This window comes from Stegostoma tigrinum, chromosome 2 (genome assembly GCF_030684315.1).
Source record: "Stegostoma tigrinum isolate sSteTig4 chromosome 2, sSteTig4.hap1, whole genome shotgun sequence".
Classification (NCBI taxonomy): Eukaryota; Metazoa; Chordata; class Chondrichthyes; order Orectolobiformes; family Stegostomatidae; genus Stegostoma; species Stegostoma tigrinum.
The window spans coordinates 6,950,597-6,975,769 of NC_081355.1; the positions used below are offsets into that span (position 1 = coordinate 6,950,597).

General features: G+C 41.8%; 1 protein-coding gene across 1 annotated transcript in view; it reads right to left on the minus strand.

Moving 5' to 3' along the window:
* mrpl3 (mitochondrial ribosomal protein L3) overlaps positions 1–25,173 on the minus strand; it is a 56,315-nt gene that overhangs the window by 19,377 nt on the left and 11,765 nt on the right. The window contains exons 5-6 of the mRNA XM_048522001.2: positions 20,558–20,657; positions 15,501–15,561 (exon numbers count right to left, since the gene is read on the minus strand). Coding sequence (XP_048377958.2) covers positions 15,501–15,561; positions 20,558–20,657 — 161 coding nt within the window. The remainder of the gene's footprint in view (positions 1–15,500; positions 15,562–20,557; positions 20,658–25,173) is intronic.

Sequence of the window (25,173 nt, forward strand, 5' to 3'; positions counted from 1 at the left end):
GTTATAAAACCTACAACACACCTAGATATGTACATGAATAAGAAAGGTTTAGAATATATGGGCCAAACATAAGCAAATGGGAAACTTGGTCAACATGGACAAGTTGGTCCAAAAGGTCTGTTTCTATGTTGTATGAATCTAAGTCTATGGCAACTTTACCTTTTTCCTAACATGTACAGTGTATTACAAATGTAAGTTAAATTTATTTTGTGAGCATAAAGTTGTTTAAAGACTACACTGCTGTGGGCAATCATTTCATGTGCCAGTAGGAACTAGCTTGTGAAAGGCATCTGATTTTCTGGTCACCACCATTTGACATTCCCTAAGAACGAGATGAATGAAGATTTTACTTCAAGGCTTCAACACTTGCGCTGTAACATTCCTTTGGTAATACTGAATTGAATACAGTGCAAGAATGTGATTATTTGTGCTCTGATGCAGCACAGGTTAACTCAGTTATTTAATAGGTAAGTTGCTTAATAGGGGAAGACTCTATTCCTAACAATATATAATTAAGCGGAGATGAGAACTGTTGTATAATTTATTCTTTGCAGCAAAATTGCAACTTTTCAAACATTTCACAGGAATCTGTGTATCTTACTAAATGGGACACCTCCCACGCATGACAAAGTATTCCAAGTCAATATATTTTCATGTTAAAATGCTGCATTTGACTTGGCTCATATTCCTTTAAAAGAGCTATTTTCAATCTTGAGATGGAGGGGTTCCAGGCCTTTTTCTCCCCTCAAATCAGCCTGCTTTTCTCAGTCAAAGTTCAGGCTTAATGCGTGTAACAATCACCTGAATGTCTGTACTACAAACTCTGGGGTTTTTGGATTATGAATAGTTAAAAAGCAGGTAATTGTTTTCATTCTCTCAAGGTATGCTGCCTGGGCAAAATTGTGTATAATTTTGCTTTAGACATGCTCAGTTCAGCTTCTGAACAAGTGTAAATATTGTTCTGTAACCTGCCAAAGCAACTTATTCTTTTTTCTGTGCAACGAGATGGCCGATGAAACCCTCTCTGCATTTCATTCCAACAATGTAGGCAACATCAGAAAAGCATACAATTAATCATCATAACAATGGCAAAAATCTTATGAAAAGAAAACACAATCCTGTTTTCCTTATAAGAGATAAATGCCAGTAGATAGTCATCTTGGCCTCCTCCAGAGGCTCCGGCATCTTAGAAGTCAGTTGTCAGCCAGTTCAATTCACTCCACATGATATTAAGGAACAGTTGGAGGTACTGATTACTGCAAAGACTACGGGCCCTGACAAGATTCTGGCAAAAGCACTGAAGATTTGTGCTCCAGAACTTGCTACACCCCAGCCAAGCTCTTCCAGTACAGCTACAACAAGGACATCTACCCGACAAAATGCCCAGGTATGTGCTGTACACAAAAATGAGAAATCCAATCCAGCCTATTCTCGATTATCAGTAAAGTGATAGAAAGAGTCATTAACATCAAGCTGCACCTGTTCAGCAATACCCTGCTCAGTAACACCCAGTTTGGGTTCCACCATGGCTATTCAGATCCTGGCCTCATTATAGTCTTGGCTCAAACATAGACAAAAGAACTGAATTTCAGAGGTGAGGCGAGGTGAGATTGACAGCCCTTGGTCAAATGCAGCCTTCATGTCGAGTGTAACATCAAGGGGTCCTGGTAAAATCTGAATCAATGGGTATCAGGGGACAAATTCTCTGGTGGAGTCATACCTAGCACATAGGAAGACGGATGTGATTGTTGCAGGCCAGTCATCTCAGCTCCTAGGAGTTCCTCAGGGTAGTGCCCTCAGCACAACCATCTTCAGCTGCTTGATCAATGATCTTTCCTCCATCATAAGGGTGAAAGCTGGGAATGCTCACTGATGTTTGCACAATTTTCAGCACCATTTGCGACTCTTCAGATACTTAAGCAGTCCATGTTCAAATGCAATAAGATCTAGACAATATTTAGGCTTGGACTGGAAAGTAGCAAAAACATTCACACCACACAAATGCCAAGCAATGGCTACTTTCAACAGGAGACAATCTGTTACCCCTTGGCGTTCAATGGCATTACATCACTGAGTTTCTTTTTGGGGGGGGTGGAGGAGGAGAAGGAATAGTAGAATATTATCATTTACCAGAAACTGATCCAAAACCAGTCAAATAAACACAATGGCTACAAGAGCAGGTCAGACCCTTGGTATCCTGCAGTCTCTAACTCACTTCCTAACTCTCCAAAGTTTGTCCACCAGCCAGAAGGCACAAGTCAGGAATATGATGGAATACTCTCCACTTGTCTGGATGCGTGTAGCTCTAACAATATTCAAACTCAAAACCATCTAGGACAAAGCAGGCCATTTGATTGGCACCATAACCACAGCCATCCATTCCCTCCACCACCAATAGACATTAGCAACAGTGTGTACCATCCAGAAGCTGCACAGCAGAAATTCACCAAAGCTCCTGAGACAATACCTTCCAAACCCACAAACATTTCGTGCAGACGGACAAGGGCAGCAGATACATGGGAACACCACCACCTGCATGCTCTCCTCTGAGTCACTCACCAACCTGACTTGAAAATATATCACTATTCCCTCAGTGTTGCTGGGTCAAAATCCTCTCCTTAACAGCACTGTGGGTCAAGCTACAGAACAAGGACAGCAGTGGTTCAGGAAGGCAGCCCACCACCACCTTCTCAAGGTCAATTAAGGATAGGTAATAAATGCTGGCCTAGTTACCAATGCCCAATTAGCTCAGCTGGTTGGATGCAAAGTGATGCTGACACAGAATGGATTCAGTTCAGACACCGGCTGTGCTCAGCATGAAGGATTTCGCTTTCTCGACCTCACCCCTTGCCTGAGGCATAGAGGCCTTCAGGTTAAATTCACTACCAGTCGCGCCTCTCTGTGAAAGGGCAGCCCTCTAGGACTACAGCAACTTCACTTTATGTTATAATCACGACTACACATCAACATTTGTGTATTGCTGCAAATAGTCAGCAGCCTGCTTTTTTTTTAGGCAGTGTAATTTTTTTTTCCAAATTGCTTTTCATTTATTTCAATAGAATTTCCAACATGTTTCTGCAGCAGCAGCATCAACTACAGGCAGCTGAGGGACAAATAGAGAACTCAAAGACTATTGAATTTTTAATTTAATTCTTTTATTTTCTAGTTTAAACTAAGAAGGACTTTAATGTTTGCCATTACCTTATTTTTCTACTTATGCTATGAATGCAATACTTAACTTTTTAACTCTGTACCTACATTTTTTGTACCTAAGATGCACCATACACTTTTCACTTTACTCCTGTACTTTAAAATTAAAACAAAAATCTAAATATGTTGGGAAGATGCCCAGATATTTAGTCCAGTAACCGAACTTACAGCACAGGATAGGTTCTTGAGAAGCAAAAGGAACCTCAAGGTGGCTTTGAGTCACAAAAGGGAAATTCTTAGGAAATAAAAGCCGAAAGGACTGCAGATGCCGGAAATCAGAAACAAAAACAAATTTCTGGAAAAGCTCTGCAGGTCTGGCAGCATCTGCAGAGAGAAATCAGAGCTAATGTTTCAGGTCCAATGACTCTCCCTCAAAACTGATAATCGCTAGGAAGATGTTGGTTTATATGCAGAAGATAGGATGGGGAGGGGTAAGGAGTAAACAACAGAGCCCAAAGAGAGAGAACAGTTGGACAAAGGAGTCGATAATGATCAGGCAGGGAGGGTGAATAGCTATTCTCGGGATTGTTAGTAGCTAACAATGGATTGTGTGTAATAGCAGACTATGTGATAGCAAGGCCTGGTGTGTGGGAGTTGACGTAAGCACGTGGGAGAGCCTCATGCTCTAAAGTTATTCAACTTGCTATTGAATCCAGAAGGCTGCAGAGTTGCCAAGTGGAAAATGAGCTGCTGTTATTCCAGCTTGCGTGGGAGCACTGCAGCAAGCCTGAGAGAAAGATGTTGGCCAAGGAACAAGGTGGTGTGCTGAAGTGGCAGGCAACTGGAAGCTTTCTTGGCCAAGATCTCTCTCAGGCTTGCTACAGTGCTCCAGCGAAGCTCAGTGCAAGCTGGAAGAACAGAACCTAATTTTCCACTTGGGAACCCTGCTGCCTTCTGGTTCAATATAGAGTTCAACAACTTTAGGGCTTGAGGCGCTCCCATGTCCTTACCCCAACCCCTACACACAAGGCCTTGTTATCACACAGTCTGCCATTATGTACAACCTATTGTTAACCACTAACAGTTCCCATTAGCAGCTATACATCCTCGTAGCCTGATTCCTATCCAGTTCTTTGTCTGTTTGACTGTTGTTCTCTCTTTGAGCTCTATCTCCACCTATCATTCATTCCTTAACCGCACCCTACCACCCCTATCTTCTGCATAAAAGCCAACATTTCCTAGCTACCATCAACTCTGAGGGTCACTGGACCTGAAACTTTAACTCTGATTTCTCTCCACAGATGCTGCCAGACCTGCTGAGCTTTTCCAGAAACTTCCGTTTTAATTGCGAGAAAATCTCAACAGATGTAGCAGCATCTGCAGAGAGAAATCAAGTTAATGTTTTGGGTCCAGTGACCCTTCTTCAGAATACTTAATCAATCAATTAGGTTTTGAGTCACTTAAGCTTTTTGGAAATACATTAATGTAGGAATCATAGCAGCCAATTTGTAGACAAGATCTCACAATATTCTAACATCCAAATAGTCTACCAGAGTGATGTTGATTGAAAGTTAAGCATCTGGGAGCACTGTCCTGCTCTTCTTCAAATTTTTAATGTCCTGAGAGGGCAGCCAGGTCCTAATTTCATGTATCACCCAAAAATTGACGACAGTGCAGCATGCTGCCCGTTGGCCTAGATTTTGTGCTAAAATCCTGGAGAGGAAATTGGAACCTTGGTCTTTTGACTCAGACATGAGTGCGCCAACAATTTCCTAATTCACATGCAACGATTTGGATGTTGCCCCTCACGTACAGCAGTAAAACTGACTAATAAGTCCAAAATGGCAGCTAAAAGTCATGTAGAATTAACACAGAGAAGCTGCAGTTCTGGTGTCAACATTGACATCCTAGAAGCAGCGAGACATCCAGATCACACTTCTACCCATTTGCCCATCCCTGCAGGAAACCTGTGATTTGAGTCCTGAGCTTTGTTTAACTCCCAGTGGTGACAGCCTCAGGCTGTGTGAGAGACGCTGACAGCAGCTGGAGATGGGAGAGGTGCTGCTGGAGATGGAGATCAGCAGGAAAGTAGGGCATGGAGCAGATGCTGGCATTGTGGTAATGTCACTGGGCCAATGATCCACCCCAACCCTCTGGAGCAGGTGTTCAACTTCCCTGATGGCACGAAGTAGAACTTGAACTCAATTAATAAATGTCAAATTGAAAGCTGGTGTCAAGAATGGTGACCATGACAAGTATTGTCAATTCTTTGTAAAATCCCAGCTAGTTCACCAATGTCCAAAATCTGCTGGTCATGTGTAGTCTTCTGGCCCATGTGACTCCTGACCGACAGCAACGTGGTTCATTCTTAACTGCCTTCTAAAACAGCTCACCAAGCCATTCAGATCGTGGAAAACTAGGACAGGCAGAAGAAGCCAGGTCTCCCAGTGACACGCACATTTCACGAAAGAATACAGGAAGCACAAATAGAAGGGAAATGCAGCAGCCCTCAGTTTTCTGTGTAGGTTACAGAAGCTGCCTGTGAAATTTTCATATTTAATTGTTGTTTCCAGCATAGGCCCAATCTAGAACTCTACCATGTGACCAATGGCGTTCATATGTAGGTCATGGGACATCCCATTTGCTTTTTAAATAGGCCTGGATGAGGGGTTCCATCCAAGTAACAGTGGGCCCATGTTGGGGGAAGAGGAAAACTGCCGCATGCAGAGAGGATGGAAGTGGAGAACTTTTCCTGCAGTTTTTAGGGGTGTTGGGTGTGGGAGGGCCCAGATTATACTGGCCTGAGTTGATGGGTGCAAGCTGAATGGTATGTTTAACCGTACACCGTTTTTTTTTCGGTAATTTCAAAAGTTAATTTGCTTTAAAGGGTTAGGAGAAGTGCTAAATAAATACCAGGCTTTTTTTTTTTAAGAAAATGTACATCTTACACGAGACAGTGACTGCAACTAACTTATGAGTCTACGATTCCGGAGTTACTACACAAGCCGACTCAAACAACAGCAACATCCTACAGTTCATCAGCAGATTTACAATAATTCTGACAGATACTGTATGCATACAACAGGTTCTGAAGTAGCTCAGAGCTTTAACCTTCAATCCTAGAAATGCAAATATTTTAGAACTCCAATCTCAGTGGGTACATTCTTCAAACAGTTGAGAAGGAAAATGCTTTGGTTACTTTTCTTGTGATTTATTTAAATGTAATATTTTATTGTACTACTGAATTGCAGAATGGTTACAGCACAGGAGGAGCCATTTGGTCCAACAGTTTGCGCCAGGTCTCTGTGAGCAATTCCCAAAATCTGCTCTGCTGCCTTTACTCTGTGGTCGTTCTAGTCTTTCCCTGCAGATACTTGGCCAATTCCCTTTTGAAAGCCATTACTGAATCAGCTTCATCATATTCACAGGCAATGAAGCCCAGTTCCTAACGAGCCACTGCATAAAGAAAATTCCTTCTGGTGTCACTGTTTCTTTCCGCCAATCACCTTAAATTAGTGTAGAACATAGAACATTACAGCACAGTACAGGCCCTTTGGCAATGTTGTGCCAACCTGTCATAGCAATCTGAAGCCTATCTAACCTACACTCTTCCATGTACGTCCATATGCTTGACCAATGACAACTTAAATGTACTTAAAGTTGGTGAATCTACTACCGTTGCAGGCAAAGCGTTCCATATCCTATACTCTAGTCTTGATCCTTTTGCCAATGGAAATACCCTGTTCTCATCCACTCTGTACAGATTCATGACTTTGAACACCTCTACCAAATCTCCTCCTGATCTTTTACGAGGAGGACAGACTCTGCTCTTCGATCTATCAACGTTACAAAATCTTCTCATTCCTGGAACCATTCTTGTGAAGCCTTACTTCACAATATTCCAGTTGAGGCTGAACTAATGTTTTGAAGCTTATTGTAACTTTCTTGCTTTTATCTTTAAGTTGCAACTTAAAGTGAACTGCCTCTAGTTCAGACCTTTTCAGGATAGCCTCCACCTTAAGAATTAGATTAGATTTGCAACACATAACAGGCCATTCAGCCCAAACAGTCCTCCTGCTCCACTTCAGCCTTCATCCATTGTTCCTCATTAAAACTCACCAACATAACCCTCTATTCCCTTCTTCCTCAAATGCTTTCCTACTTCCTCCTTAAAATGTGTCCACTCCCTAGATTCATTTTTGTTTCCCACCTTTTAAGAAATAGCAGTATTGAATATTAAGTGCAGATACGGGTGGTGACGCAAATATTCTTGGTAAGATTTTCATCTTAATTGCATTACATTTTCTCTTCTACAGTTGGGTTTGAACATGAAGCTCATACAGTGTGTTTGAACATGAAGCTCAATCACATTATGACAACCCACTGGCCAGAAGTTTCTCAGATTTGCTTCCTTTCATTGCAAGACATGGTTGGGATCATGGTGCAAACCTCATTCATGTTGGTAAACAAGACGCCATAATTCTTAAGTACTGGCAGTGTAAACCAGGCCAATATAAGGTGTTTGATAAATGTTAGAGCAGGGTAAGCAACTGAAGGTCAAAGAAACTGAAAACCTCTCCTCATTGGAGGCTGGGGTATGTGACCAGGTAACCAGTGAACAATCCTCTGAAGACAGAGCCCAGGTTGAGGCAGTGTCTGACTGCCTGGAGGCCCGATCAGACAGCTATAAACTGGTGGGTTCATGTTAAGGCAGTAAACATACATGTTCCATTATTTTCTACACACAAACATTGAGGGCCCATGACATTACAGAGTTGGAGATCACTCTGAGAAAGTTGACGGGTATGTTACAAATAGCCCCTTCTTGTAGTCCTCCGATGATTCTTTGCAAGATACAAACTTTCTTCTTCGGCTCATACCAACCCAAACACCTTTCTAAAAGCTTACGCTGAGTTAAGAGGTATGTAATGCAGAGATCCCACTTGATAGACTGCTCAGTTTATTCTGACACTCTTCTGTTACTCAAAAGGGTCAAATGGTCTATTTTTGATCCTAAATTCTACATGTCAATGATCCCTTTTAATCTGAAGACCTAAATCTAACTCTTTCTTGAGAACATTCGATGTTTTGGCCTCAACCACTTTCTGTCACAGAGAATGCCATAGGCTCACCACTCTGTGGGTGACAACATTTCTCCTCATCTCATGTGACTAGCCCACATCCTTATACTGTGACCCCTAGTTCTGGACTGCTCTGTAATCAGGAACGTTCTTCCTGTCTAGTCCTGTTTAAAACATTAAAAGGTTTCCAACAGATGCGCCCCTCCCCTCCTCATTCCTCTGAACTCCTGTGAATATAGTCCTGACCAATCCAGAGTCTCTTCAAACACGAGTCCTGCCACCCTAGGTAAACTTTTGCTGCACACCCTCCATTGCCAGAACATCTTTCTTCAGGTAAGAAAACTTAAACTGCACTCAATATTCCAGATGTGGTCTCACCAAAGCCCTGCACAACAGCGCAAGATACCTCTGCACCTGTACGTGAATCATCTTGCTATGAAGGGTAATATAACCTTTGCTCACCCCAGCAGACAATAGGCACTTTGCACAATGCAAGGAAGGGGCTGGAGGTCTTCTGTCTGGGACTGTCTGACCTTAGGTGGCCGCTGTCAATGGTGGCAGGAAGCAATGCTTAAGAGTGGCTTGGAAGCTTAAGTAAGGGGACAGGGTGTATGTGGAATGGACAAGAGGAGAAATGTTCCTCCCAACCCTACATTAAAGGAACAGGGTCTTTCAGCTTCAGTCATGGGTGATGTCGTTCTTGGCTGCATTGATTTCTTGGTGCTTAAATGCCCTGCAGGACTGCCTGAGCACTTCTCAGTTTGAGTTGGTTAAGCCACTGTTTTAAGAGGTGGAGATGAGATAAACGCACACTGACATATGGATTTGAAAATGCTCCTCTTTAAAACATTATATTTCATGCCTCTTGGCATAAAAAAATGTTCTTTCTTTTGATACCTAGTGTCTTAGGTGGTATTCCTGTGAATATTTATACATTTCCTGTTGCTCACCGACCTTCTACAGTTTCCCATCTTTACTAATATCACAATAAATAGAAAGAAACGGTGTTAGTCTTTGTCTCCCTGTTTCAATTCGATTGATGAACTAAGTTATACATTTTTGAAGGTTTTGTTTTGTAGTTCAAAAAAAGGGTCATCTGAGACAATTGAGTGAAATCTCTTCATCGTCACTGTGATATGTGGCTGCTGCGAGGGATTGTTTAAGTGATATAGAAGGTTGCTACAAAAACTGGCAATAACGTTTGAAACAGATAGCTGATGAATATTACCAAAAAAGTTGATTTGAAAGAGTTACTCAGCATTCTCAGTCTCTTAACTCCTAAAGTCTGCACTGAGTGCATTGTGATGACTTTCATTAAACGTGACAACAGCACCAGTTGAGAACATGTTCTTAACGGTTAAGTCCAGGAATTACCCTGCTAATCAATTAAAAACAAAACAGCGTGCCTGTGGTGTTTGACAGCAGTAACTGTGCGTGATGGATCACCAAGTGCCAGGCCCAAAGTGATCGGAATAAAATCTCAAACAAGTTGTTTTGGCTGAATAAAGACTGGAAAACCCGCCAACTTCAGTCTTGCTTTGCTGCTTGATTACTTACTGAAGTGATACCTTTTTTTTCCAAAAACAGTTTGTGTTCAATTCACTGTTACATCAGGGAATGCATGAAGTCCATATTGACAGACTCTTGCTCTATTTAAAAACACGTGAATGTCTGCAAAATTTATTTTTTTTTTATAAAGCCATGTCACGAATCCACTGGATCATTAAATGCAGTGTTCAGCCTGAAGGTCTTTTCATTTATCCTTCAGTTAATGAAAAGCTAACAGGATGAGTCTTAGGGCCAAACACAATCCTTCTGAGTGTTTTAAGTTAGCAGTTGTCTTCTATTTTCAGTGTCATTGCTGAGCTTATATGATCAATGTTAAATTATTAGCAGTGCTGAATGAATCATAAATTATTAGGTGCAGTTCTTCTAGAATTAAATTGAAGGTTAACTTGCCCTGCTCTGGGAGAGATGAATCGAGCTTTTGCTCTTCTTTTCAATTGGATTGGAGAGATAAGGGACAAGACTGAGATTCAGAAACTGGGAGCATAGTGGCTGAATAAGCAACTCACTGAAGGTTGAGAAGAAAGTTGTCAGGGCAGCAAAACAAAAGGGTGTTTCCTGACGAAAAACAGCATAGGATGGGGTGACAGATAGTAGAGTGGGACTAAGATATGACAAGATTAGGAAGCCAGATCAAGAACTTTGGTGTTGGCACATGGAGCTACTAGTGGAAGATTGAAAAGACAATAATGTTGTAAATACTGCTTGAGAAAACAGATTGTATCACAGTTAAAGCTTTTGGGAGATTTAATTATTGAAGTCTGGCTGAAGAAATCTTGAGGAAGCCAATCCTTGAGGCGATGGAATCATTCTCTAATTCCATCACCAAGAAGAAAGAGTGTCAGGATAAAATTAAGCTGTTGATCTAGTGGAATATCCATATTAAAGCCCTTCTTAGCTCAGTTTCAGCTTCTGTAAAATTAATTGAAAGGATAGAATTAGGATTGGGGTTAGAAAGTTTAGGGGTTTACTACGTTCTGCTCCAGGTGAGTAACAAAACATCAAAGGATTACCAATAATTTCTTGTAGGATATGGCACACAGTTATTAACCAATAATACCGCTGAAATGAAACATAGCTATCTTAAACTGATTCTTTGTTGCTTGCAGCTATTATACACATGCTGTATTTATTTTGAATACTGTAAAGGGTATGATGAATCCTCCATGAACATATAAAGTTGGTTACACACGGGAATTGGAAATTGTAAGCCTGTATGCATTGAGGATTTGTAATCTACTGTGACTCTCTGTATCAAAACAGTACACAAGGACGACAGAATGTCTAGAATTTTACTTTGACGTCTCACATTTATACAGCTTCTTTAATGGAATAAAATCTACCAAGGGTCTTCCAGAAGCATTACATGAGCTACATAAGAACCTACACAGGTAAATAACTAAAAGCTTGGTCAATGAGGTAAATATTAAGGAGCATTGTAAGAAAGAAAAGCTATGAAGAAAGGTGGAATGGTTTAAGGTGGAAATTTCAGAGCTTGTAACCTAAGGCAGCTGAAGGTGTGCCTGCCAATGGTGTGGAAAGCTTAAAATGAGGGATACTTAAGAGAGAAAAATTTGATAAGTGGAGATATCAAAGGGTTTTGGGGCCGGAAAAGATTACAAAGTTAAAAGAGGTCTGAGGCCATTGGAAAATTTGAAAATAAAAGTTTAGAATTTTTAAAAAATGGCCCAGAAGCCAATATTGGTTACAGAGCACAGGGGTGAGGGAGAATTAAATTTTGTACAAGTTAGGCTATGGGCAGCAGAATTTTTGAAACTCTAAGATCAATGTGGGAAGCGGGTCAGCAGTGTGCACATAATATTAAAATAATCAAATACAGAGAGGTGACAAGGGCACAGTACAGGATATATCAGCAGCTGAGTTTGGGCAGGGACAGTGTCAGAAGACGTTAAAGAGGTGGAGATGGGCAGTAGGAGAGATGGCATAAGATGCTGATTTTGGAGTCAGAACCCACATGGTAGTTGTAAGCCATCTTGTTCAGCCTCAGATAGTTGCCAGGGCAGGGATAAAATTGCTAGTGGGAAATGGGGAAGAGAGAAGACAATGGCTTCAGTCTTTTATCTACTGAATGGGAAGAAATTTCAGTCCGTATATGTTGGTCAAGCAGTGCTGCAGTGGAGGGGTCAAGAGCGGCATGATGGTGAAGTAGAACCGGGTATTGTTAAAATACTTGTGGAAACTGACAAGCACGTCAATTTAATAAAGTCCTCTTCTTATATTAAAAATTAAATAACGAGCAAAGAGGACACTATTCAGAGAACAAATATATTTCCAAATCAAATCACATGTAAAATAAAATCAAAACAAGCTTTACTGGATCTGAATGATCAGTCATATAAAGCAGACTGTTACCACTGAAATAGTAGGAACTGCAGATGCTGGAGAATCTGAGATAACAAGGCATAGCATTTCTGAAGAAGGGTTTAGGCCCGAAACATCAGCGTTCCTGCTCGGCCTGTTGTGTTCATTAGGCTCTACACCTTGTTAAGTTACCACCGAAAATCTTGTCCACTGTATAATCATAAGTTAAAAGTACTTATGATTCCATGCAATCATGGCATAAATTCATTACCTTACAATTGACATCAATTCTCAAAGGGCTGAAATGGTTGCATTCATGTTCAAAAATAAATGTGGCAAAAAACACAAAAGGACTTGAAATGATAGAAGCATCTTTGATGCCCTCATGATGTCTCCAAGCACTTCACAGCTGATGAAGTACTTTTGAAGTGTAGTCACTGTTGCAAAGTGCTGCAATCAATTTTGTTTACAGAATGGTCCCATAACGTGCAATGAAATAGCTGACCAGAAAATTTTCTATCAGTACCCATTCGGAGTAACCCAATTCCTCAGTTCCTATGGGTCTCCACCTCACAGATCTCTCCCCCACCTCCACACTCTCTCTTTTCTCCCCCTCTCCACTTCGCTCTCAGATATTACTAAGGGGTCACAACAATTTTTAATCCTCAAAATAGGATCACAGTAGCGGAGTGTGTTTGGGAAGCACTGTCTTTAGCATAAAGACAGACCTGGTCAGATATATATTATCCCAAAGTAATGACTCACAACTAAGAATTTCCAAGTGATAAGAAAAGAAAGAATGACCCATTAGCAAAGAGATTCATATGTAGCCATCAGTCTCAATAAGTTCCCAAGTAAGTGGAGTACCTATAATCCTCAACATGCTTCAGAGATACAGAAGAAACATTTTATTTAGATTTGATAATTTTATTGCATTAGGCATGAACACAAGGCATTTTAATAAGTGCCGTGCAAAATATATAGAAATAAGAGGACAGGTTTCCAGTTTTAGCAATGAAATTCTCAGATGATAAAGTACATGAAAGTGCTGTTAAAGAGACAGCACAAACAGCAAATGTATAAAGACCTTATCAACATAACCTGGTGTGACAATGTAGGTTTGCAGAGTAGATAAGCAAGCAAGGAGTGATAAAGGTGCAAATCAAAGCTCAGTCCACAAGGCCATTGAGTCATACAGCATGGAAACTAATCCCACCTGACTGTGCTTGGCCCCTATCCCTCCAAACCTTTCCTATTCACGCAGCTATCCAAAAATGTCTTTTAAACATTGCAACTGCACCCACATTCACCACTTCCTCTGGAAGTCCACTCCACACACGACCCACTGTCAGTGCAAAAATATTATCTATCATGTCCAGATGCTGCCGAATTGAGAGCTGCACATTTGATGAATAATGGATTTATTGAATATGTCCTGTTCTGCCCGCAGGACAGATGTAGCAGAGGTGGTGGCACGATGGGATACAGTCGGAAGGGAGTTGCTCCGACCGAGTCCTCAACATTGACTCTGGATCCCACAAAGTCTCACAGGGACTCAGCGTACAAGTCTTCAGTTATTTGGTTCACACCACATGATATCAAGAAATGATTGATGGCACTGGATGCTGCAAAGACTATGGGCCCCGGCAACATTACAGCAATATTACTGAAGACTTGTGCTCCAGAACTTGCCATGATCTTAGCCAAGCTCTTCCTGTACAGTTACAACACTGGTATCTACCCAGCAATGTGGAAAATTGCTCAAATATGCCCTGTACATAAAAAGCACAACAAATCCAACCAGACTAATTAACGCCCCATCAGTCTACTCTTAAACATTAGTAAAGTAATGGAAGGGGTCATTAATAGTGCTATCAAGCAGCACCTATTCAGTGATACCCAGTTTGGGTTCCACCAGGGCCACTCAGACTTGTTTCAAACATGGGCAGAAGCACAGAGGTGAGGGGAGAGTGACAACCCTCAACATCAGGTTTTTGATCGAGTGTGACATTGAGGGCCGCTAACAAAACTGGAACCAATGGGAATCATGGGGCATACTCCTGCTGGTTGGAGTCATGCAGGAAGATGGCTGTGGCTGTTAGTCACCTTAGCACCATGACATCTCTGCAGGACGTGCTGCAGTCCTAAGCTCAACTATCTTCAGCTGCTACCCTCCACCATAAAGTCAGAAGTGAGATGTTCACCAATGAATGCACAATGTTCATCACCTTTGCAACACTTCTTAGCAGTCCTTGTTCAAACACAACAGGATCTGGACAATGTCCAGGCTTGGGCTGATAAATGGCAAGTAATATTCACACCAGACAAACGCCAATCACTATCTCCAAATAAGACAGAATGTAATCACTGTCGTTGACATTCAACGGCATGAGCAACGCTGAATCCCCCACTATCAACATCCCAAGAGTTACCACTGACCAGAAACTCAACCGGGCTCACCACTGGGGCTACAAAAGCAGGTCAGAGGCCAGGAATGCTGCGTCAAGTAACTCACCTCCTGACTCCTCAAAGCCTGTCCACTATCGACAAGGCATAAGTCAGGAGTGTGATAGAATACTCCCCACTTGCCTGGAAGTGTGCAACTCCAACACCAGCTTGACACCATCCAGGACAAACTGCCCATTTTACTGGCACTGTATCCACACCCTCCATCACTAATGCTCAGCAGCAGCAATGTGTACTATCTATAAGATACATGGCAGGAATTCACCAAAGATCCTCAGACAGCACCTTTAAAACCTGTGACCACTTCCATCTAGAAGGACAAGGTCACCAGATAAATGGGAACACCACCAACTGAAAGTTTCCCTCCAAGCCACTCACCATCCTGACTTGAAAATATATTGCCTTTCCTTCAGAGTCACCAGGTCAAAATCCTGGAACTCCCTTCCTAACGGCATTATGAGGCTACCGACAGCACATTGCCTGCAGTGGCTCATCACCTCCTTCTCAAGGGCAACTTGGGACGGGCAATAAACACTGGTGAGCCAACAATACCCATGTTCTACGAGTGAATTGAAACAAAAATTACAACTTCTGCCTTTTTCTCCAATTCGAGCAGGTGTAAAATATGGAACATAATAAACAGGAGTAGGCCATTCAGTCCCTCAAACCTGCCCCAACATCCCAAAAGATCATGGCTGATCTGCTCCAGCACTCACCTCTTCCTTTCTGCCAGTTCCTGATGGATTTTTGAAATAGCAAGCAGTTGAGGATTATCTACCTTCTCTTTAAATACTTCCAGTGACCTGACCTCCTCAGTTCCCTAGGGTATAGAATTCCAGACTGCCCTCTGGGAGAAGAAATTCCTTTGCATTACAGTTTTAATTGAGGGGCCCTTTATCCTGTAGAAGGACTTACGTTTTTGCTGTGACGTCCACATACTGTCCTGGCCGAAAATGAGCAGCATATAACGGAGTACCTTGAATACAATTTAAGTTCAAATTAAATCCAGCTAATCACAAATGATTCAAACAACAAAGGTGTGATTACATAAAGTGATTAAAACACAGGTTACATAGATCTTGGGATTATTTACAGTGCAAATTGCATTCAAATATTCTCTTGTTTCTGTCCTTAGGTTTCAGCAATCCAATATCTTTGTAGTCACAGCACAATTAAAATCAGAGGCACTGAGGCCAAGTGTAGTCAACAAAAACTGCAAATCAGCCAGTTCTACACTGAGTACAATCAGACCCAACAGTCAAAAGCCAAGATAATAAAATGTGAGGCTGGATGAACACAGCAGGCCAAGCAGCATCTCAGGAGCACAAAAGCTGACGTTTCGGGCCTAGACCCTTCATCAGAGAGGGGGGTGGGGTGAGGGTTCTGGAATAAATAGGGAGAGAGGGGGAGGCGGACCGAAGATGGAGAGAAAAGAAGATAGGTGGAGAGAGTATAGGTGGGGAGGTAGGGAGGGGATAGGTCAGTCCAGGGAAGACGGACAGGTCAAGGAGGTGGGATGAGGTTAGTAGGTAGATGGGGGTGCGGCTTGGGGTGGGAGGAAGGGACGGGTGAGAGGAAGAACAGGTTAGGGAGGCAGAGACAGGTTGGACTGGTTTTGGGATGCAGTGGGTGGAGGGGAAGAGCTGGGCTGGTTGTGTGGTGCAGTGGGGGGAGGGGACGAACTGGGCTGGGTTAGGGATACGGTGGGGGAAGGGGAGATTTTGAAACTGGTGAAGTCCACATTGATACCATTAGGCTGCAGAGTTCCCAGGCAGAATATGAGTTGCTGTTCCTGCAACCTAAAACCAATATTCTTGAGCCTTAGCAGCACAATGCCAGTGTATCTGTATTGAAAAATTAACCCCAACATCTCTTATACCTAGCAGAACTAGCACCTCATTATTCAAGTTCTATTCCTTCATTTAAAAAAAGGCAGATAAACTCATTAGGCTTGAAAGTGGGTGATATCAGCAGTGCTGCAAAAAACAAGATGCTGCAGGATTGCAAGTGTCCTTTGTTTTGAAATGTATGACCACAACTTCTGTCTTTTGCTCCCATTTACTAGGTATGGGATTCACATTTGTCGGATGTTAACGTGGCACATAACTGGGCAATACAAAGACTAAGGAAACCAAGCAAGCGATTCCAGATCAATGCCTTCACGTCAGGTAGTTGTCAGAAACTGCCTCAGGCTGATCGTCTGTTGTAGTCTTTTACGGTTTACACTTTTTTTACATTTTACACTGTTGGTGTAAATGTAAACAATTAACCTTCACCTCACGTTGGGAGATGATTAACTTGCTGGAACTGGCTCAGCTCATTCGATTAATCGGAGCACAGAGCTCAGTAATATCCAGGATGGATAGGTAGACTGCATATACCCACCACAAATATATGCTTGGGTGAACAGAAAGGTTGAAATTCCTCTTGCAAAAAGTGAGCTGGGGGATGACTTACAGATCCTTCAAAGTCTGAACGATTTAGCTAGAATAGATAATGAGAGAATTATAGGCCTTACAATGTGGTTGTAATGATCCTAAAGGTGCATTAACAGAAACCTTAGTGAGTATTCAAGGGTTATGACTGTAGATTTAGAGGAGAGAAGATGGATGTGGCACAACTGCATACAAAGATAGGAAAAGGGAAACTTTCAGCCTTAATTCTCTGCCAACAGCAACCCAGTAATTTCTGAAAGCATTTGTGCAAACATTGCATATTGACAGTGTGGACCTGGTTTTATTCAGTACAGTTTTAGAATAGATTTTAGCGAGGTTAATGGTAATATTTGTATTTCACCTTCATTTCCAGTTACCTTTGCTATTATTTATATTTTAAAAATTAAACTTTGTTTCAAAATTGTTTTTACCATTAATTATAAATACATTCCTTATTCCCAAATCAGAAAGCCTGAAGCTGGAAGTACCAAACAAAACCCAAATGACTCAAGTCTGTGATTATTTATTTAAAAGGTGCACCCGTTGCAATTTGGATTTTTAAGTGGATTTTGCACTATGCTATACAAAAATCTAATCAGTAATCATGCTGATTCTACAAAAATGGTTGGAATGCTTCAAACTACTTAAACCAGGGAGGCTGCAAATGCTTTAATATACACAACACCTCATGGGAATGAATAACATTTCTTAGAAAACCATCCATTTCCCTTCCCTCTTTTCCTATGCTTCTCTGTATTTATCACTGTTGCACTGCTTCCGGGGGCAGTGTTTGTTAATTGTTCTTGTAGTTTGTAACAGAGGTGATTTGGGGGTGGTAAGAAAAAAAATCTTAATTTTCTTATAACTGTACAGACCATTAGTATATTGAAGAATTCACATCTAATGAGTCTTATTGAACTGGAGAGAATTTTTTTAAAATTCCTACTTTACATACATAAAACCAGGGAGATGATGACACTTCATCTTCAGATTAAGAAGTCATACTGGATTTGAAATATAAACTCTTTTTCTCTCCACAGATGCTGCCGGACCAACTGGGATTCTCCTGCATTCTCAATGCTTGCCACAACATATTTCTACTGCTATATTCTATGCTTCTTGGAATAAGCATAAAATTTGCACATCAAACCTGCATACTAACATTTTCATTAATGCATCAGGCCACCCAGGTCCCTCTGTACCTCAATTCTGCAATCTCTCTATTTAAGTGATATGCTCTAAAGTGGATAATGTATTTTTTCCCACTCATCTGTCATTTTCCATTTGTTTTGCCCATTATAATCAAGTTCCCTTTTCAGATCCCTTATGTTCCCAGTTGCTCTTGTCATCAGCAATTTTAACAATCTTGCAGTAAGTTCCTTCCTCCAAGGTGTTGTTATGGATAATAAATTGTTGAGGTGCCAATACAGATCGCTGCAGGCACTCCATGCATACAACTCGTCAAACTGACAATTTATGCCGTTCCGGTTTTCTGTCGGCTAAGCGATCCTTTCTCCATGCTCATGTATTACTTCCAACACCACAGGCTCATATTTTGTACAGTAACCTTTTGATATGCTCCCTTGTTGAACACCTATAAGAAATCCAAGTATATCAGATGCACAGGTTCTCCCTTATCTGTCTTGCTTGTTACTTCCTCAAAGAATGCCAATAAGTGTACCAAAATTTCCTTTCAGAAAACAACGTTTGCCTGATTTTACTGAGGATTTTTAAGTGTGCAGCTTAATAACAGATTCCTATATTAATGACAGATGCTAAGCTAATAGGCCTGAAGTTTCATGCTTTTTCCTTCCTTAAAGGGAGGATTAAAATTACTACTTTCCAATCTGATGGGAACTTCCTTGAAGTTGAGAAATTACAGAAAACTAAAATCAATGCTTTGCCTACCACTGCATCCATTTAAGACCTTAGGGTAAAGGCTACTGCAACCTCGTCAGCTTTTAATTCTCATAATGCTCACTGCACCCATTCCCTAGTAGTTGCTTTTAAGATTCCCCTAAACTCCTTTCACCTATTGATTAACAAGTTAAGTTATTACTTGCATCCTACAGTGAAGACAAACGCAAGATATCTGTTCACTTCATCCACCTTTCCTTATTTCCCATTAGGACTAACAACTCACTTACTGTTTTTCTTTTTCAATACCTCTAGGAGCTCTTACAAGCTATTCTAAATTTCTAGCTTTCTTTTGTAAACTATTTCTCCTTCCTTATAATTACTTTTCAGTCATTCTTTGCTGATATATATCTATGTAAACTTCCGACTTGCCGCTGTTCTTTCAAATCGACAGGACCTACAACTTCCTTAGGCACAGACAGTGCCTCCTTCTCAGAGGATCTTCCATTTTTCACTGGAAAGCAATTTTGCTGAGTGTCCAAATATCTCCATAAATGTCTGCTCTTGATACGACCATGAACCTAATTCTTCCAGCTTACTTCAGCCAGATAATGCTCCCTGCCAGGGTTCACCAAATCTGCAGAACAGCCTCCATCACACCGAGCTTAAGTATCTCAATCCATGGACATGAACTGCAGATTTGTGGGCCTTGGATTACACCGATGGCCATCAGCTCCCATTACCTGCAGCTGTCACATATCACATGCCCAGTGTTTAACCAAATATTTTGTTAGCTCACGGGAGATAGGCAATGCTGGTTAGGCTAGCATTTATTGCCCATCTTTACCTAACTATCTTGAAGAAAGTGGTGGCAAGCTGTTGTCTTGACGTCTGCAGTCCTTGGCGCGTAGGGACAGCCCTAATGCTATTAGGGAGAAACTTTCAGAACCCAGTGAAGGAACAACAATGTACTTTTAAGTCAGAATAGTGCAGGGCTTGGACGGGAACTTGCAGGTGATGGTGTTCTATGGTCTTTGTTGCTCAGCTTTTTCAGTAGCAGAGTCGCGACTTTGAAAGAGGCTTTTGAAGGACGCTTGATGAGCTACTGCAGTGCACCTCGTACATGGTACACACTGCTGCCACTGTACCGCAGTGACGAATGTTGAATGGGAAGGGGTCACCAAACAAAATCGTTGTGTTGTCCCAGATAGTACCGAATGTCCTCAGTGATCCTGGAGTTGCACCCATCCAGACAAGTGAGGAGCCTTCCATCACACACCTGACTTGTCCTGTAGATAGTGGACAAGGGCTGGGGAGTCGGAAGGGAAATTACATTCCTCAGAATTCCCAGCCTCTGGCCTGCTGCTATTTATATGGCTAGTTCAGTTTCTGGTCAATGACAGCATCATCCCCAAGGATATTCATTATGGGAAGGTTTAGTAATTGCGATGCCATGTCTCTGATCTGCTTTGTGCATATGGGATAATTTTAATGAATCTCCTGCTTACCCAGACTGTATTTCCCTAGTAACGCTAAATGGGGGGGGGGGGGGTGCAAAATAAACACCCACCCAGTTCCCTGAGAAGTCACACCTCCATACCGCTGGGATCATGTTGTTTGCAAATTTTTGCTTAGCCCAAAACAAATGCACAAGAAAAGATGTGCATGAAACATAATTACCTGGTTTAATAATAGCATTTTCCGACACCCTGAAAACTGAGATTTTCCGTTTTGGGGGTATCCCTGCTAGCCTGTACTTTTCCATAAAAGACTCTGATTTCTGTAAAGAAAATAAAAATCTCTTAAATAGATGCACAATTTAACAACAGCCTATGATTATACGGCTGCTTTAAAGAAAATAACGCAAGAAATGTCATAGGAGTGAGGACGTAGCCTTTACATCGCGCGGGAGAAAAATATATTAGAGCCAATGACGATGGTTTGCTTGAAGTAGATTTTAACTGAGCACCTTAATGGAGGAAAACAAGAGAGAGATTTGGGAAGGTTTAGGAAGGAAATTGCAGCTGATGGTAGCTGAAGACACAGCCAATGGTGCAGCAATTAAAAGTGGGGCATGCAAGAGGCCAGGGATACATGACTGCAGAGCTGAGGGGATTGGTGAAGATTAGAGGTGGGGAGGTCTCAAAATTCAAAAGCAAATCGCAGTAGAATTTTGTATGAGCACATAGCTTGAGGGTGGAAGATGCAGTCAGTCCGGGTGTATTGAAATAGTCAAGTATAGAGTTAAAATTATCAATGATGGTGTCAGGAGAAGAGAGAGAGAGCATGTGCAAAGGTGACATGGGGGGGAAGAAAGAGGGGCTGGAGAAAGAAAAAGGGAGGGGGGAAGAGGGGGGAAGGGGGGAGAGGGGGGGAAGGGGGGAGAGGGGGGAGAGGGGGGAGAGGGGGGGGAGAGGGGGGAGAGGGGGGAGAGGGGGGAGAGGGGGGGGAGGGGGGGGAGAGGGGGGAGAGGGGGGAGAGGAGGGGGGAGAGGGGGGAGAGGGGGGAGAGGGGGGGGAGGGGGGGGAGGGGGGGGAGGGGGGGGAGGGGGGGGAGGGAAGGAGCGAGGGGATGGAGGGGAGCGAGGGAGACACAACCGGGGGGGGGGGGGGGGAAGACACAACCAGAACACAATGGATGTATCAGGTGGAAGCTCATTTTCAGGCTCAAATACCACATTTCATGAAGGAAATAATGGCTTGTAAATAAGGTATCTGTTTTTCTGCACTTAACCAGTTCACTGGCTGACTGCAAGTCCACTACAATTTTAGACATTATATAAACAAATTCTTCAGTGGTATTTTGTTCATTAATAAACATGCTATAGTTTATATGAGCTTGCATCATTCTTGCTGCACTGAAGTCCACGGTACAGTATATAACACAAGACCTTTCTCACTGAAATAATTTAGCAGGAATTTAGTCTAATTCAATTGGAACGGTTTCAGTATCATGTCCAAAGCATCTACTTTCCCACCAGCATCTACAACAAAAGTATCATGAGCTGCCATTTCCACCAGCTCCAGTGGGATGCCACAACCAGCCACACTTTGTCAATCTCCTACAAGGATCGTTCCCTCCGGGATACCCTGGTCCATTCCTCCTCTACTCCCATCACTTCCCCAGGCTATACATCTTGTTATGGTCACAGATCAGATCACTAATTATGTTCCTATTTAGTTTAGGGGCCAGGCAAAGTTTGGAATCTCAGGCACTTACGAACAAAATAAACCCACAAAATTCCACGGCTTTGAAAACAAAAAATAAACTTTACCAAGTTACAGAAGTACAACAGTCTACAATGCATACAGTGATACTCAAACAGCCAGAATTAACATTAACATTCCTACCTGAAGCTAAAGAATGCATTCATGAATAATGATTACTGAGGTAAGAGACTGCTTGTAACAACCATGGAACTATATCAAGCTGTGATGAAAGCACTTTTCATCCTGTGTTAAAGCGGAATATTTTCTAGATTTCAAATGGAGGCTGTCTTTCCTTACTAAACTTCAAAATGGCAAAAGGGATCTGATTGATTGATCTGCTAATTGCTCAGGTTAGGAAGGTCTGTTGAGAAGTTCAAAATGTGCATTAAGTGTTAGACAGGTAATAAACCCAGATGGTGTGTGCGTGTGTGAAGATCCTCATTAATATGCCATACACCAACTGTCGTACAACATTTGAATTTTGAGTAAGTGCTAGGAATTGCATAGAATGGTGGGCCTTTCCTGCAATTTTTAGTCTAAACGGAGTGACATTTGAATTCTGTGTACTAATTAGCCTTTTCCACATACAGAAATTGCATTTACAAATAACTAGATTATTGCCAAAATAATACAAGTTGCTGGACTCTGAGAAGCACCTTCTGAGCAGGATGCTATTACTGTCTTGTAATGTTACTTTGAAATGATTTATTTCAACTTTTGCATTAAATCATAACTTCCTGTGTATTACTGCTGCCGTGCATTGGCTTAAATATGAAAAATGACATAAATAGGTGAATTTGCGTTAAGAAGAGACACCAGAATGTGAAGAGCACTGCACATGGTGTCTGCTTGCAACGTACCATAGTTAAGGGAAGAATCATTCAATTTGTTGCATGGAGTTGCAATGGTCTTACACTGTAGGATTCACAAAGATTTAGTCTGCTTAAGAAAACTATACCTCTTCCAGAGCAAGAGGATTACAAAATGTTGGAAAAACATTTTTAATATTATTATTGGCATTGGGAAGTGCAAGGGAGAAGTAACAGAGTAAAATGCAGAAAAATAAGCAGAAATCATGAGCGGTGCATGGTCATGCATTCCCACCTCAGTGAGCTACAGGAGGTTTCAGTGGAAACAGAGATGATGAGAACTTCCATGCGTATTCCCACACCAACAGTTGTATAATGAGTCGTGCAATGTTCAATCTGTTTTGAAAACTTTCTTTGTACTTTCAACTAAAAACAAATTTAAGTAGTGATTTTCAAGACCCCAATGTCCTAAAACGCTTTACAATCAATGAAGTTTTGTTTTACTCGTTCATTGGATGTGGGCATCGCTGGCTGGGCCAGCATTTATTGCTCATCCTGAGTTGTCTTTGTGAAGGTGGCGGGGAGCTGCCTTCTTGAACTGGTGCAATCCATGTGCTGTAGGTCGGTCCACAATGCCCTTAGTGAGGGAATTCTAGATTTTGAGGCAGATCGAGGTGGTCCATCCAGTTCCATTCCTTTTTTCTTTTCTAGCAGTTAATGCATCTAATGGCTTGACAGGCCATTTCAGAATGCAGTGAAGAGTCATCCACATTGCTATGGGTCTGGAGTCACGTGTACTGCAGACCAGATAAGGACAATACTTCCTTCCTTATAGATGAATGCTAGTAAAGCAAATGGGTCTTTGTAACAAGCAACAATTTCATGGTCATCATTCAACCGGATTCCAGACTTTTTTGTTTTGGAATTCAATTTCCAATATCTGCCATGGTGGGCAGCACCATGGAAACTTAGCAGTGACTTCCTAACAGTGGGATAATATCCCAGTAATCTGTTTCAGTGATGCTGACTGAGGAATAAACACTGGATAAGGATGCTATAGAAAGTACATTATTAAACTGGAAAGGGTGCAAAAAAAGATGGGACTGGTGGGTTTGAGTTAGGAGGAGTGGCTGGGACTTTTATCCCCTGGAGCATAGGAGATTGTAGGATATATAAGGCTGTATAAAGTTCTGGCAGGCATAGATAAAAGTAAACAGCAAAAGGTATTTTCCCCAGGTTAGGGGAGTCCAAACCTAGAGGGTATAATTTTAAGGTGAGGGGGAAAGGATTTAAAAAGAGGCCTGAGGGGAAATCTTTTCACACAGAGGGTGGTGCTTGTGGAGAATGAACTGCCAGAGGAAGTAATAAATGCAATTACAGTTACAACTGTTAAAAGACATTTGAATAGGTTTATGAATAGGAAAGGTTTAAGTCAACAAATGCAGGCAAATGGGACTAGCTAAGCTTGGGAAACTTGGTCAGCATGGACGAGATGGCCCAAGGAGCCTGTTTCTGTGCAGTATGATTCTATAACTCTCACTCTTCAAAGCAGTGCCGTGGGATTATTGTCTGCACAAACAAGAGGGCAGAAGGGGGCTCAGTCAAACATCTCATCTGAATGACAGCGTCTTCTCAGTGCTGCATTAGAATGTCAGGCAAGGTGCTTGTGCTCAGCTCACTGGGAGTAGGGCTTGAGCTCAATCTTCTGGATCAGAGATAAGATTAGCTATGTCTGACACTGAAATATACCCAGCATAATTATTTCTCAAAATATAACTAAAATCTTCTTTATTCAGGCAGCCAATAACTGCTGGATGTTTGAGCATTTATGAAGAAATAGAGGTGTCAAAATAACAGGTCAATGACCATCTCTCTCGAATTACCTTCAAGGCCTGTGTGGGGCGATGCTTGTCACATTCATAATGCACATAAAATGTTTGTAAGGAAGCCAGCAAAATAAAGTTTCCATATTGTTCACTGGCGAATTAAAACATTAAATACTGTCACAGAATCAAATCCAAACCTGTCCTGAATGGTAGTCCATTCCAGACACTCACCACCCTCGGAATAAATTGTCCCTCTGGACTCTTTTGTATCACTTCTCTCTCTAGTTTTAGACTCCCCCTCACAATGGAGAAAAGCTGTCCATTTTCTGCCTCATCTATGCCTCTCATGATTTTATATCCGGTATAAGGTCACCCCCTCAGTCCCCTATGCTCCACGGAAAAAAGTCTGAGCCTATTCAACCTCTCCTTGTAAACAAATGCCTAAAGTAAAC